The sequence below is a fragment of the Ictidomys tridecemlineatus genome, chromosome 14 (genome assembly GCF_052094955.1).
Source record: "Ictidomys tridecemlineatus isolate mIctTri1 chromosome 14, mIctTri1.hap1, whole genome shotgun sequence".
Classification (NCBI taxonomy): Eukaryota; Metazoa; Chordata; class Mammalia; order Rodentia; family Sciuridae; genus Ictidomys; species Ictidomys tridecemlineatus.
In genome coordinates this window covers 69,463,193-69,479,747 of record NC_135490.1, presented here as the reverse complement: position 1 = coordinate 69,479,747, position 16,555 = coordinate 69,463,193, and the positions used below count along the sequence as shown (strand labels likewise).

At 35.4% G+C, this 16,555-nt stretch overlaps 1 protein-coding gene across 2 annotated transcripts in view; it reads right to left on the bottom strand.

The window, feature by feature from the left end:
- Nucleotides 1-10,461: 10,461 nt before the first annotated feature.
- The window catches only part of Lonrf1 (LON peptidase N-terminal domain and ring finger 1), a 32,753-nt gene continuing 26,659 nt past the window's right edge, over nt 10,462-16,555 (bottom strand). For both annotated transcript variants that reach the window (XM_021730157.3, XM_005330803.5), the window contains exons 11-12: nt 14,390-14,542; nt 10,462-11,803 (exon numbers count right to left, since the gene is read on the bottom strand). In XM_021730157.3, the coding sequence (XP_021585832.2) occupies nt 11,645-11,803; nt 14,390-14,542 (312 nt within the window). In that variant the 3' untranslated portion in view covers nt 10,462-11,644. The remainder of the gene's footprint in view (nt 11,804-14,389; nt 14,543-16,555) is intronic.

The following is a 16,555-nucleotide window of genomic DNA, read 5'->3' as shown; positions in this document are numbered from 1 at the left end:
ATTCATTCTTTGAGTGAGACAAGGAAGGATTTTTGTATGTGTCTTCTAAAATTTGATTTCCGACCATTGAAACTACATGGAGGGATAAAACACTCTCTATAAAACTTGAAAGGAGTGATAGAAAACATGGAAAAAATATTATAATGCCTAATTATGTTAGTTAACTTTTTGCTGATTGGGCAAAATACCCAAGAGATCAATTTATAAGGATAAAAAGTTTATTTGGCTTGTGGTTTTACTCTGTGGTCAGTGGTCCTGTTGGTTTGGGCCTAGGCAAGGCATGATATCATGGATGTGGCACAGGAAAGCTACTTACCCTCATGGCATCTGGGAAGCAAAAGGAGAGAGAGGAAGGTATGAAATTCCAAAATCCCCTTAAAGGCCATGCCCCCAGTGACCTAACTTCCTTCCACTAGGGCCCACCTCCAAAAGGTTCCAGTAGTGCCACAGGCTGATGACCAAGCCTTTAGCATATGGGTCTTTGGAGGAACATTTAAGATCCAAACCATTACACTAATGGATGTTATCATTAGGACAGGCAGCGAGTGCTACAAGGCACAGAGGAGATTTCATGCTGCTTGAGAGGTCTGGCATTTAGTTGAACAGAAGTGATGTTTTAGAGCAGCCTTCAAGAATAAGTAGAATGTCACCTTTTAGAGAAAATGAACACAGCTTCAAAGGCAAGGAACCAGTGCAAAAGACCACAGTGAAAAGTTCCTTGAGACTGTTTATGGTTTTATGGGACAAAAATGCAGGAAGGATCACTGTGGGCTGAAGCCAGAGCTGAAGAGTTTTGATTGTTCCTGTCTTTGACAGTGTTATAATTTGTTTTGAGGTGTCCCCACAAAAGCTGTAAATGCAGGAAATGTTCAGAGATGAAACCATTCGATTATGAAACTGTAACCTAATCAGCACATTGATCCATTTGATGGATTAGTCATTTGAAGGGGTTACTGGGTGGTAACTGTAGGCAGATGTGGCATAGCTGCCAAAAGTGGATCACTAGGGGCGAACTCCGAACATGAACCTTTCTCTTTCTCTCTTCTTCCTGGCTGCCAGAGCTGATAGCTTTATTCTACATGACCTTCGGCCGTGATGTTCTGCCTCACCTTGGGCCTACAGCAATAGAGACAGCTGACCATTGACCGAACCTCTTGAACTGTGAGCCCAAAATAAACTTCTTCCACTAAATTGTGCTTGTCAGGTATTTTGGTCACAGCCACAAAAAGCTGACTAACACAGTCAGGGAACATCAAAGATTTCTAAGCAGACAATGGATGATTGGAACAGTGTTACAGAGAGATGATTCTTGCAGAGACAAAAAGGGTAAATGATGGGGGAAGAGGATGCCAGAATAATTCAGGGAAGAGAAGATGGTCTAAAAAGTAGTAACTAAGTAGTCTTCTAATAATTCTGCTCATGGGTTCCCTAAAACAAGTTTTTGAAACTATGTTCTTCCTTGCATATTTTTACGTTGAAGTATATAATGGCAAAACATGTCATTTTTCAGCTTATTTTAACAATTGATATTTTAAAACAAAATTCTATAAAGCTATTTATAAATATAATATAATAAATATAATAGTAATTTGTTTCTTACCAATATCCATGTTTTATAGAATTTACAATGTCTTTTTTAATCCTTTCTTTTTATCTTTTAACTTACATTCCTATTCCACTCCTCCTCCAAGAATGTCATAGTCATATATTTTACATTTTAAAGTCTATTAATGTTCATGATGTATTTCTTTGTGACAGAAGTGTGTGTGTGTGTGTGTGTGTGTGTGTGTGTGCACATATATATATTATTTGTATTTTATAATTTTTTTTCCATTTCCTGGACAGTATCTTAAAGCATTAATTTTTTTCTTCTGGACTGAGTTCTCATTGCAAATATTGGTAACATACAATTGATCAAAATTCCATAAATATATTATAAATTTTGACAATTTAGATCTAAAAAGTAAAAATTTATTGAGAAAGAGCCTACTAATGTAATCAGTGGAATTTTTTTCCAATTAATTCACATATACAATAAAAATTATTATTATTATATTTTTTGAGAGAGAGAGAGAATATCTTTTTTGTAGATGAACACAACACAATACCTTTATTTTTATGTGGTGCTGAGAATTGAACCTGGGTCCTGCCCATGCTAGGCGAGCACTCTACCTCTGAGTCACAATCCCAGCCCCAATAAAATTATTTATTGATTGATTTATGGAATGATACAGGGTTCATTAGTGATTATATTCTTAATAACTAATGAAGACTTAAGCATTAAGAACACTGATAAGTAGCTCAAGTATAAGTAGACTATGAATATGCAGAAATCAAAGAGTTTTGATACAACAATGTCATTTAATTATTGGTGTTTTTTCTGAGTTACATGCCTTAAATCACACTATTATATCATCAAATATAATTTTAAACAATCCATGAACTGACAACTCAGGCATCTTTCAATTTTTTGGAAAGCACAGAATTGGCAACTATCTGACTTGCAAAGATTTTTAAAAATCTATTGTTTAGATCTTTTCACTCTGTCAACATCAACCACAACATTTTAGTCCTTTATGAGTTGGTTATAAAGTTTCACAAGATGGGGAATAGGTGAGACACATACATTTTCCTTGAAAAGTGAGAGAAGGGCTGTTTTAAGGGGCGGGGGGGGGGCTTAAGTACCCATTTCTTCATCACAGGTGAATTCTTGGGCAGTTCAATTTTAGGGAAAATTATACATGAAAGTCAAAGTAATGAAAATGGATTTCCTTAAAATTATCCATGCCCACCTACTTCTTGAAAAGCTTTGCATGCCTCCAGGGTACACTTGCCCCAATTTGTAGACCATGTATCTAAATTAAGGGTAGGAAATAGATGATGATGAGAAGGGAAAAGGCAAGAGATGTAAAAAGAAATTGACATGATGGTGATAAAATGAGGGAAAATGGTAAACATAACTTCAGAATTTCTAGGTAGAGGGGACACTATTAATCTGGGAAAGGGAACACATTTTGAGCCCATGTTAAGTTTAAGGGATCTCTGGAGCCTTTAGTTGGGCCTATTTAGAAGATGAATATGTGACTCTGATCTTTAGGAAAAAGCTCTGAATTGATATATATATGAAATCCTGACATTCTGATTTTAATGAAAGCCATGGATATGGTTGATTCCCCCAAAGAGAACATTAAAAGTGGGAAGAATTTTTTAAGCATCTTCTTCCCCACCACTTTGAGAATCTATTTCTAATTTATACCTTTGATTTTCCCTGAGTGCCAACCACAGGGTTTAGGAAATGTGAATGAATAAATATCACCTGCATAACTAGTAAAGGAGGGTGAAGGATAAGCCTTATGCAAGCACATACATTCAGACTCCCTCCTTAAGAATCAGAGGACCTGGATATAATTCTTGATTGCTAATAGCAGCTGATAGCTTCTAGAACCAAGGGAAAGGGCAGAGGAACTTGATTTAATCTACTTAATTGCTTTTATTTTTATGGCCAGAGTGAAAGAACTCCCTTGTCCAATTACACAGGGAAGATACACAGTGGAAGTTTTCCCAAGATCCCTTTCTAAGGATTTATGTTTCAGCAGCTCTAAACAATCTCACTTTAACCCAGGAAACTGTTACCATCTTTTATTTTAAATTTTCTCTTGCAAATTAGCACCACCTTCTTTTTTCTACTAGGTTTAATGGTTTGAAATCTCAGGCTCATCTTTGAATTCTTATTTCCTTGTACCTCTTACATATCTCAGTCAATTGGGAAGTCCTTTGGGTTCTATTTTAGTGCAGTCTCTTGAACTAGAGATTAATTTTTCATTACCATTGCCACTTGTTTGTTTTTCTTAGATCCTGAACATAATTTAAGAGGGACTAAGTTTCTCGGTTTACAAATTCAGGTGTACAAAGAAGTGTACTTTTTCTGCTGGGCACAATGGCACATGCCTGTAATCCCAGAGGCTTGGGAGGCTAAGGCAGGAGGATCATGAATTTAAAGCCAGTCTCAGCCAAAGCGAGGTACTAAGCAATTCAGTGAGACCCTGTCTCTAAATAAAATACAAGGGCTGGGGATTGTGGTTCAGTGCCCCTGAGTTCAATCCATCCCCCCCCTCCCAGAAAAAAAAGCACACTTCATTTTCTTTAAATAAAGCAAATTCTAACTATAGACATACACTCTGATAAGATGGAATAAGAATTGATAAGAATTCAATCTTTTTTTTTTTTAAGTTGTATCTTCATTTATTTTTATGTGGTGCTAAGGATCAAACCCAGTGCCTCACACATGCGAAGCAGGCGCTTTACCACTGAGCTACAGCCCCAGCCCTTCAACCTTTATCATTTTTAATAGCTTATTCTCGCCCACAACAAAGTTATACAAATATCCTAGGCTTTAAAAGTCAAAAGTATTGGGGGCTGCAAGTGCATTCGGTGGTAGAACATTTGCCTCCCAGGCGTCAGGACGCGGGTTTGATTCCCAGCACTGAAAAATAAATAAATTAAAAATAAAAATAAAATCCAAAGTATTTGACTATGAGTGATTAGTCATCATCCCAACATATAAGTCTCTTGCAGGTCTGGGGACTCCACTGCTTCTACACCATTCTTTAAGCACAAGGAATCTGTGGCAATCTAGAATACTACAACCAAGGGTCCCTAACCTCCTAGTTGCACCAGAAAGCCACCTCCCCCCAAGATCTTGTTAACTAATCAAGGAATGCTATTGAGAAGAATAAGGGTTCCCCCCTTTGTTATGGTTTAAATGTGAGGTGTCCCCCAAAGCTCCTGTGTGAGACAATGCAAGAGGATTTAAATGCAAGAGGATTTAGAGGTAAAATGATTTGGTTAAGAGATCCTTAATTTAACCAGTGCACTAATCCTCTGACAGGGATTAACTGGGTGTTAACTATAGGCAGGTAGAGTGTGGCTGCAGGAGGTAGGTCCCTGGGGACATGCCATTGGGGTATATATTTTGTCCTTGTTGAACAGAGCTTGCTCTCTGCTTCCCTGTTGTGATATCCTAAGTCGATTTCCTCTGCCACACTCTTCTGTTATGATGCTCTGCATCATCTTGTGGCCTGGAATGGAGATGGCCACATATGAACTAAAACCTCTGAAACTGAGAGCCCAAAGATAAACCTTTCCTCCTCTATAGATTCTTTTTTTTATTATTTATTTTTTAGTTATAGTTGTGCACAACATCTTTATTTATTTATTTATTTTTATGTAGTATTGAGGATCGAACCCAGGGCCTTGCACATGCTAGGCAAGCACTCTGCCACTGAGCCACAATCCCAGCACCGCCCCCACCCCCAATGGTTCTTGTCAGGTCTTTTGGTCATAGCAGTGAAAAAGCTGACTAAAACACCCAATTTTCTCTAAAGATTCACAAACCTCAATATCAGACATCTTTTCTGTTAATGACATTGCTTCTCTTCTCATCTTTCTAGAACTTCATGTAAACCCTTCAATGGTTCAGATTTTTAACCAGAGACAAGACTAGCACTGAACTTCAGGCTATTTCTGCTTATGCCAGGCCACCTCCTCCCGTGAAGCCAGAAATGTAAAACCGAGTCACCTACTAGATGTACTCTGAATAGCTGTGGGTATATAAAGAGAATACAAACATTCCAATATATTCTGTCATATATCTAATTGTGTAAAAATTTAGCTATATAACTACATATAAACAAAGTTTATCCAACGTAAGATCATTCATGTGGCACAAGTAATTAATTCAGCTGTATGCTCTAATTTTGAGCAAGGCAATGGTGTTAGATATTGCTATTTTACATCCTGAATATAAATTTCTAAGACAGCAAGTGCTGTTTCTGAGATATAAATGAAAAGCAAACCTGAATTCCAGCCTCAAAATTTTCCACTCCTCTTTATTCAACTCATAGACAAAGCTATTTCATCTGCAAGTACTTTAATAATTGCCGCAGGCTAAAGATTTATGGCTAACCCCTGCAAGCAATGACAATTCCCACATACATCTTGTAAACAAGGTTGTGACTGTATTATGTAATAGCTATTGAAACTTGTCTGACTTTCTTGCTTCCTGTTCTTTTAGGATAAATTCTTAGTTTATCCAGTGAATTCACGAGAGAGCAGAGTGTCATTAGGCAATGTCAGGTCAGCAGGTATTTATTTATTTCACGTAGAAGTCTTTTGTAAATCCCAAGTTGCATAGCATAGAACTTTCTCCACTTACGTATTTCCATATTCCCTTCCCTCCCCAGCATACTTGTTTAATGATTCAAGAGAACTTCCTCTTGAGAGCTTCCTTGCTATAATTTATAGTAATAATGGCTATCTCTCATTTGAGTATGTACTATTCTGCTGGATATTTATATATGTTGTTTTCAATTCCCATTTTGAAGAACAGAAAGTTGAGGCTCATATACACTAAGAGGCCCACCTAAGCCCAAAGTAAGGGAGCCAGGACTTAAACCTCATTGTTTCATGCTCTCATCATATAAAGTGGTATCCTAAGAAATATAGCTACTTCAAGTAAAAACATACTGTAGTAGTCGATGATGCCATCCTATGACTCAGTTCACTTTATTTTCCACTTTGTCTATTACAAAACACTTTAAAACTTTAAGATTATATTTTTGTTTTATATATAGGTTTTCATATCAGCCTCTCTTTACATTTCATATTACTGAACATTGAAAGGATGGTACCTAACACACTGAAGGTATTTTTAAAGGTATATGCCTACTCGATAATTCTTTGCCACTTTATTGCTTCCAATTTTAAGCCATCAGGTTTTTATGTATCTCAAATATAACAACATTTACCAATGTAATCACAATGCATAAAAGCATAGTTATAGTCACAATCACAGATGCTAAAACCCAAGTGTAATATGATCATAAATTGAGTAGATTAGCTTTAGATAGCTGGCTTTCCATGCAGGAAAGACATATAGAATTTCTAAAGAAAAGTAAATTCTTATCAATCTTACCAATTTCATTTTTTAGTATCTTCTAATCTTTAATTATATGGTAAATACAACATGGTAATCATGGTATAACTACAATTCTGAATTATGTATTTCCACATATTAGTCTCTCTAGTTATTTTATTGATTAATTCATTTATTTTGTACCAGGGATGCTTTACCACTAAGCCACATCCCCAGTCCTTTTTTTTTTTTTTTCTTATTTATTATTTTGAGCCATGGTCTCACCAAGTTGTTTAGAGCCTTGTTAAGTTGCTTAGGATGCCCTCAAACTTGCAATCCTCCTGTCTCAGCCTCTCAAATTGCTTGGATTACAGGAGTGTGCCACCATATCCAGCTAGTCTCTAGTTTATTTTAAATTATTAAATAATACTCATTTGAGTTTTTGCCACCTATAGGAGGCATTGGTAGTTTCTAAGTTTTTGCTATTCTAGAGATATTGGGGGGAAAATGTAGTATCTATTGTGATGCATGTGGACTTTAATTATTTCCTCAAGTTAATTTCTCCAAAATTGGATTGGGTCAGAAAGTATAAACATTTTAATGACCTTGATAGATTTATACAATATTACTTTCTAAAAATATTGTTTTCAATGCATGCTGCTCCCCAAAATATTGTCTTGAATCTGATTTGAATATCTCACAATCTCAATAAGGTACTTAAAAATATGTTCTAATTCAATACCTGTTAAATGCACCCTCACATGTAAAGCCTGCTATGCTAGGGAGTTGTCAAGCATTTCTGAACACTTCATCACAAATCTTCTATACTTCTTGACATGACAGGATGGTAGAGAAAGACTGCCTAGGTTTGAAGCCATACCAACACATAGCAGCTATGTAATCCTTTGACAAATTACTTAACTACTATTTGTTTCTTCATCTATATAAGGAGACTACCTTATTCACAGGATTTTCTGAGCGTTAAATGTGATTCGATCACATTTTAAAGTTAAGCATATATTCTTTTAAAGACTATATTTTTTCAAAATCCAAAAATGTGAAAGAAAAAAAAAATAACCCTGGGGGTTAGGGGGGACTTAAGGAGATTTAATTTTGGTGAAGAGCCAAAATCCATTTAGAGGCAGTCTACAAGAGAGCTCATTTATTAGGCTGCATCCTAAATGTCTATAAAAAATGTTTAATCATTTTAAAATGTTGACATTTAAACATTGGCTTAGAAAGAAAAAAATGTGTCCTTAAATTGATTTCTTTGAGTCTGTCATTTCATTGCTGATCAAAGCCAGAAAACTGAATTATGATTATTTTGTTTGTACTCAGTTTAATTGTGTTTTTTTTTTTTTTTACTTATTTTCCTAGGCATGGATAAATTTGGTCCCTTGGAATGCATACAGAATACTTTATTAGTCTTGACTCTAGAAAATGACCACTCCTTAAGAAAATTCTATTAGATAAATATTAAAACTTTGAATCTATCATTCATGTCTCAATTTCTCTCAGTTTTACTCTTTTGAACACTCTGCATTGTGTTTTGTCTGGAAAGGCCCCCAACTTAATCCTCTTCCTCATTCTTTACCTGTCTTCATTCTTCTATGTAGTTGTCTATAGACTCTATCTTCATAATTAATTCATTGATTCAACGAACATTTATTGAAGTTTTCTAATGGTTACTGGGACACTCTTCATTTTTAAGATCTTTTGGGGGATTGTAACATCCTCAAATCTAAGGATATTGAGTTTGTTGTTTTACTCATTTTCCCCAAATTTCTAGGATTTCATTGTATACTCATCTTTGTTTTTTGGGATCAAGCATTTAGGATTGATGGTTCAGTGAAAGGTAGCCTACCTATGTTGATTGTGGAAAACACTAGAACATATTGCCAGTTTAAAAGTAGGCCAGTGGCTTTTCTGTGCCTGAGGGCTCCCCATTCTACTAGAACCTGAAGCTATGGAAAGTATTATGGACCTTCTCTGGCCCAAGGCCTACATCCAATACTTTGGCCTGAGAACAATTGCTGTTGTTGTCTATTGCCTGGTTCAAGTAGGGCAAACAGCCAAATGATCCAGCTGTTTCAAGCATAGCCTTCCCAGGGGAATTTGCCAAGACCCTTTCCTAGCTTGGGGCTTCCCTCTAGTTATTCCTATTTGACCAGTAGTCCTCCATTGCTGCAAAGTTATGCTTTCCTCTTGTCTTATGTATCAGACTGTAAGTATATATCTCAGATGGTCCTTAAATTCACTGGTGAGTTGATGAGATTTTGGTTTCATAATGTCACTATGTTTCATTTTCTTTAATTTAGGAAAGAGGAGGAGATGAAAGTATTTGTGCAGTCTTACCATCTTAATCTCTTTTCTTAATTGGCACTTATCCCAATTATGTTTAGCAGTTAACCAATGACTACTTAAATACTAAATCTGTCTGAACTACTAAACTGTCATAATACTCCAAAGAGCTTGGTTGGTGTATTTATTTAAATTACCCCCATCAGTTCACAGCAAAGTATGTGAAGATGTTATGGAGTTCATAGTTCTCCTACCTGAGTTGGACCTTGAAGAACAGGAAGAAGTGGACATGCAGACAGGTGTATAAAGAGCGACAGCTAGCTACTTTGGCTTGAAATGTTGAATTCATGACATAACTTAGGCACCTAAAGTGATAAGGGAAAAAATCTTTGATTCTTTTGCTCTTTTCCCCCATGAAAGATGCAGTGGGAAAAAAATTATCATGGTCTAAAAAAAATCTAGAGTAATTGTCAGAGATCATTTGTCACAGAATTAGGATCAAATAATAAATAAGGCCCACAAATTTCTATTGGTATGTATAAAACGTGTACATATATGGAAATCATTAAATGCCCCTTTGAGTGTGTACACATACATGTCCATTATATATTAAAAATGTGGATTCAACACCCAGGTAATTCCTTTTGCCATTTGATATATTTTGAGAAATATATAGATAAAATCTTCATTTATACTAACAAATCCCTTATCATGCATTTTTCTAAATATAAGAAAGTTGAATATTTCAGAAACTACTGATGCTTCAGGGAATAGCTATTCCTTAGATGTTTTCTGCAGAATTACTGAACAGAGTCTTAATTGGCATAATTGTGAGTGTGAAGGTGGTCTTCTAGAGAGTCATATCTTCACTATTTTTTATAAAAATACTGAATATTAAAAGATGACTTACTTGGAAAATCTTGGCTGGGAAACTGAGGGCAGAAATAGTCGAGTCTAATACACAGGAGTCTCAAGTGGGGTAGCATTAAGAAAGAATTTTATCTAAAGGGACATGGATTTCTTAAAAGATTAAAACTGTTTTAAATGATGGCTGTAGGATCTCAGAAGCCTCAAGATACTTCATTCTTTGCTTAAAAAAGTAAACAAAGCATTTTGAAAACCACAGCTCATGTCTTAACATAAAACAGTAAGCAAAACCCATTTGTTCTTTACTATATATAGTTTGGTTCCTCTACTGATCTTTTTTTTTTTTTTTGACACTGATCTAATATTTAAGAGAAAAACTATTATGAATTAAGCTTTTATTCAAAATTAAATAAGCAAAAGCAAAAATTTTAAGAAACTTTTACAAATTACTTACATAAAAGAAAGTTAATAGGGACAGTCACAAGTTTGCAACAAATAATTACAAAAGTATCTAGGGCAGCATGAATAGAAACCATGTCACAGCATGGTGACCTAACTGTGGTATGAATAAGGCATAACTAACATTCGCACCAAGACCAGAATTAAAAACAAAACAAACTTTTAAAAGCTTAGTTCTACATTAAGCTTCTTCTCTCTCCTCAGATCCTTAATGGGTTTATACTACGTAACTTTTTAAACAAACACATCATGTCAAACTATAAATTACATACATGGGCAGTTAATGTGAAAAGCCCCCTAAAATGTACAAACTAACTGGTACTGAATTGAGTTCTCCATTTACCTTTATGTACAATTAAATGTAAACCATATTTTCACAGTTTTAAGTATTTTATGAATAGATGCACAGTACCATGTCAGATTTGCAATTGTTCCTGAAAACTGGCTCTAGGTTCTGCATCCAATGCCTGTCGGTCACTGGGATGCAAGTTATTTACATAAATAAGAAAGAAACTGTGTCATAGTTACTGGTCAAGACAGTTCAGTAAGAGCAGTATTTCCAACAAAGAATGATACTCAGTACCATATTTTACATACTTGTGCAAATATAAGCATTAGGACAAATAAATCTGAGGCAAATTCCATTTGCAAAAACTTCTATCGCTATTGTTGTAAACTTGGGCAATAAATGACCCTCGGCAAATTCTGCTCTCTATGGCTTTTTTTTTTCTTTTAAAATTTTAAAGCCAGAGAAAATACACACATACTGCTCACACAGGCGCACCCACTCACACACACACACACATACATACTACATACATACACTGAGTTCTTAATTCATTTTAGAATATGGTACATAGTGCAACTTCATCACAATGTAGAGGTTTAACACACATTCAGTGCGTGTTTTTCTGTGCAAGTTCTTAGTGGTCTAAATCCTAGTTGAAGGTATTCATTTGAAAATCCACGATTCAGGAGGTTGAAGGAAAAAAAAAAGTTTCATTACATTTCTTAGACCAGCACTGGATGTGCAAAGGCAGCGGACAATCTAGCTGTTCACACAGCCAGATTAGGATTATGTTAAAGTAAGATCCAAGCAGTTAGTTATTTAGATTGGTCTCTAGAAAAATAGGTCAGTATATGCTGTATCTTTGTCAGCCGTGCTTCCAAAGACTTCATTGACAAGACTGACAACTGATATCGAGGATCTACAGGAAGAACTGCAAGAAGCCACCAACACCATGCAGGTCCATTAGGGGTTGCCTGAAATTAATAAACAGTTAATAGTATTAATAAAACAAGTATTTATGCAATAATAACTAAAAACCTACTACTGACTGAGCACTTTAATATGTGTGAGGTGCCATCTCAAATTCCATTAATAATCATAATGGCAGGATACCATTTTAAGCCTAAATAAATGGGGAAACTAAAGCTTGGAAACATAATTCCATTGTCCAAGATCTCTTAGCTTGTATGATACACAGCAAATATTTCAATCCAGATCTGGCTCCACAGCCAGCCCTCTTTCCTCTGGATGACACTGCCTTAAGCCATGGTTTCTCCACCTCAGGCTACTGACATTTGGGGCCAGATAATCCTTTGTAGTGTGAGGCTGTGCACTGTAGTACTAGCAGCATCTATGACCTCTATTCACTAAATGCCAACAGCACATCTGCAGTTTTATATCTAAAAATGCCTCCAGATAGTGTCAAATGTCCCATGGGAGAAAAACTAGTCCTAGTTAACTGTTTCCTTAAAATACATATTTAAAGCATTAAAAAGTTAATTGATATTTAAAATTTTCTTTTTATTATGGAATCCTAAAAAAGATATAAGAAAAAAAAAATCTTGGCTTCCTGTTTAGTTTGAAAAAGAAACATATCTCCACAAAGAAGTCCCTCTATGTTTCAAGGGCTAACCAGTGGCTACCAAAACAACTAGGAATTTACATAAAAGGATTCGTAAGCCTCTTACTGCACATTATTGCTTTACATTGGACCTGAAATGTGAAGTTTCAGAATGACAAAAGGAACTACCAGAGTGTTGATCTCAGTAAGCTTCTTTTAGAACCAAGTTAGATTTCTATATTTGTGTAATGCCTGTTTCTCAACCCAGCCTCACCAGTAGCTCCTTCTGCTTTTCAACATCAAAAACTACATTTCCCAGAATTTCCTCTTCCATTTCACTCCAGGTTAGAGGCACTCTTGGGAGATGTGGAAATTGGAAAAGAGGTTGTTCTTCTCTGGAGACTGCTACAAAGTGAGGGCAGTAGCTTTACAGAGAATTCCTGAAAACTACCGGCTCCACTGCTGTAGAAATACTGGTAGGGCCTATAATTCCTAAGAATTATAACAGCTTCCCCACAGTTTATTCAGAAGCACCCTGCTTCACTGTTGCAGGTGATCTATGGCAACAGATTCCCTGACCTCTGATGGAAACATCCCTGACCTTTGCTCTATCAGCTCTCCAACTATTGTATATAATACTTTGTTTTATAGTAAACCCTTCATTCCTGGAATATGCAAAATGGCTGCTTCTGTTTTCCTGACTGAATCCTGGTTCATACTATTATTAACAGAAAGGACTGAAGATAAATGAGCAGGGTGGTGAAGATGATAAGAAAGCAATGATGAATTTTTATTTAAGTCTTTTTTTTCCCCAAGATTTAAAATTTACTTGTTCAGTTTTGTTTTTATTAGAGCCCATTTTGGTCACATTTAATTAGATTCAAGCAGCCAGGATAAAACAAACACATGGCAACTATAATATGTTAGACAATTTGGAGGTGGCCTGATGTTGAAATTTCAAGTTCAGATGAAGGATTCAATTGGGATTCAGATAGACTTAGACCAATCCTTGAAAAAGTGAATGTGAAGCAGTATGAATCACTATAGATTCTCCATCTTTGTATAACTGTTTATAGTCATTTCTTTATGTAATCTATCACACTTCATTCAATTCAAAATGTTTACACCTAAAAGTTGGCATTTGATGAGTCTATAATCAGATTTCCCAGGAGAGGAATCCTTCTTATATGCCTCCTGCAGTACCTACTACGCAGATCTGCACACAAGTGCTTAATACACATTAATTAGATTAAGCATACATGTAAACTCCAAGTACCTGAACAAGACCTTAAGAATAATAGCTTCATGAACAGTGAAATATTAAACAAATGGACAAAAATGGATTAAAATAGTGGGTAAGATATTGGGAATAAAAGAAGAGGTAAGAAAGAATTTTTAACAAGTACAGAAAATTGTACAACTCTTCAGTGTCAAAGAATAAGAGTAACAGCTGATGAGCTCAAAGACACAGCTATCTTGTAGTCACAGTTTAAGGGCAGATAATGTCCCATTTTAAATTCCTTATCCCTCCTTTTGAAAATCCTCAGGTATATACTTTCTCCTTCTCTGCCACTTCCTCCCACAGGCATTTTATCTGATAACTATTTTCAATCTTTTGCTCCTCTGCTATGTAAAACATAGTAGATACCCCTGCTTTGAAGAATGTAGTCAATTCTAAAGATGAGTGGGGGAGGGTAAAAAATGCTATTTAAAAACAGAGAAAATGAAAATAAAAATGAAAAGCTATTAATTTTTGTTTATAAAAAAAGGTGACACTTTTGGAAGCAATATCAAAGCCATCATGGGCTGGGGATGTGGCTCAAGCGGTAGCGAGCTCGCCTGGCATGCGTGCGACTCGGGTTCGATCCTCAGCACCATATACAAAGAAAGATGTTGTGTCCGGCAAAAACTAAAAAATAAATATTAAAAAAAAATTCTCTCTCTCTCTGTATCTCACTCTCTCTTTAAAAAAAAAAAAAAAAAAAAAAAGCCATCATACCTGAAGGTTTTCCTCCCTCTCAGGCATTGATCCAAAGTGCTGAAGAATCTGGCTTCGAAATCTATCTCTTAAATTCTGAAACCAGCTGCAGGCTTGAGAGTATACCAAATCATGAAGCTCTCTGAGACTCTTGATCTCATCTTCATTTTCAACCTAGAAAGAATGGTCAGTAAGTTACCTGTGTCTCATCTCCCTGTCCACATCACCAAACAAACAGAAATGCAAAACAGTATCAGAAAACAAGGAGAACTTACCTTAGTGCTAAGATTACCCGAATATTGGTCTTTAGCTATAATATATTTCTGCCTCACATAGTGCTAAAGGGACAGACTAAAGAAAGACAGCAAAGCCTGACTTCCATCTAGCCTTGCTAAGTCCTACAGATAGTAACCCTGTTTGTAAGGTTGAGAGTAAGTTCTGGCTCAAAGGTCTATAGAAATTTGGAATGCCTTCTGATTTCTGAAGTAAGTAGAACACAAAAGTAAAAGAGAGCTACTACAATAAAAGGAAAAATAGGGGTCAGAATGCAGAACACATAGCAACAAGTAGTAACAGGAGGAGGACAAAAATACATCTTTTACCAGGAAACTGGGTCAAAACACAAAACCAAACAATAAATAGCAATAAATAACCATGTTATACAATGCCAGGAAATAAAAAATTTGAGGATAATTTATATAATGTTCGACTTCTGCTCTAACATCACAAGGCTATATCAAAGCTATCATATCTGTGGTAACTCTACAATACCTCAGCGTAACCTTGAGCTTACTGAATGACCAAACTGCATATGTAAAACAGGTGCATCAGTCTTCCAGCCTGAAGAAGAATCCAACAGAACACAGGTGGAAGATCTAGGTTAATTCACCTATCTTATAACCATTCCTTTGACATACACTTACATCCCACTTGCTACATTGCCAGCTCACCCTCTGTTTCATATATATTAACTCATCTGAACAAATTGCAGGCTGACTAAGCCTTTCATACTTCAAGGATGACTAACATGAAAACAACAAAAGGACTCTGAAAAGATTTTAAAATATAAAAGGTAAGACTATAGCATACAACAGACAAAAGAACAGACTTTTTTCTTTTGAAAAATTGAAATAAAAATTAGAACTAAACTTTTAAAAGGATCTATATTTTGCATAACAGCATGAATGTATTTTTTATATTATATATATATTAGTTGTAGTTGGACAGAATACCTTTATCTTATCCATTTATTTTTTATGTGGTGCTGAGGATTGAACTTAGGGCCTTACATGTGCTAAGCGAGTACTCTACCACTGAGCCGAAACCCCAGCGCAGCAGCACAAATGAATTAATGTCACTGAACTGTACATTTAAAAATGGCTAAAATGGTAAATTTTGCGTGCATTTTATTAAAAATTTTTTAAAAGGGGAGCAAAGACCTTATGATTGAACAATTGTGGTCTTGCAATGACTATACAAGATTTAGTCACCTCTAACATACACAGGAATTGATATGAGTAAAAAACAAACTTGTGACCTATCAAATTATTAAAATAGATAAAAAATTATCTCCTTTAACACCCTTACAAAACTGAAGAAATGAACCATGGGCTATGGAATAACCCCATGAGTCTTAGAAGAAGGAGCCAACCAGGAAGCATGCAGGAATTTTAAAAGCTAGATTTAGAACTCTATGTAATAATATAATTGAACTTAAACTTTCATTAGAAGTCACAAAAATAATTACCATAATAAGAAAAAAATACTTTGAAATAGAAACAAATTTGAGAAGAGTTTCCAGGATGGACAAGAAAATCACTATTTAGATGCTAATAAGATGAGAAAAAATAAATTCCTAAGACCACACAAAGGATTCAACTTTCTAAACATGTTTTCAGTATATCACCCTATTGTATGTGTATATACACAAATGTTTAGCTATACACTCAAGAGATTTTCACATCAAATGCAATATATGAAGATGTAAATTTACATAAAATTAATATAGGGTTATTAGTCTTACATAGAGCATTACCTTCGACAAAGTTTCCATTAACCAATGCCCAAAGTACAAAGTATACCTTCAACCCAAAATTTCAACTACCCAATATTTTTGGTCTGCTGCACAGAGCAAAGTATTATCCCAATGGCATGTATACAATAAGATAAGACAGGTGATAGCAAACT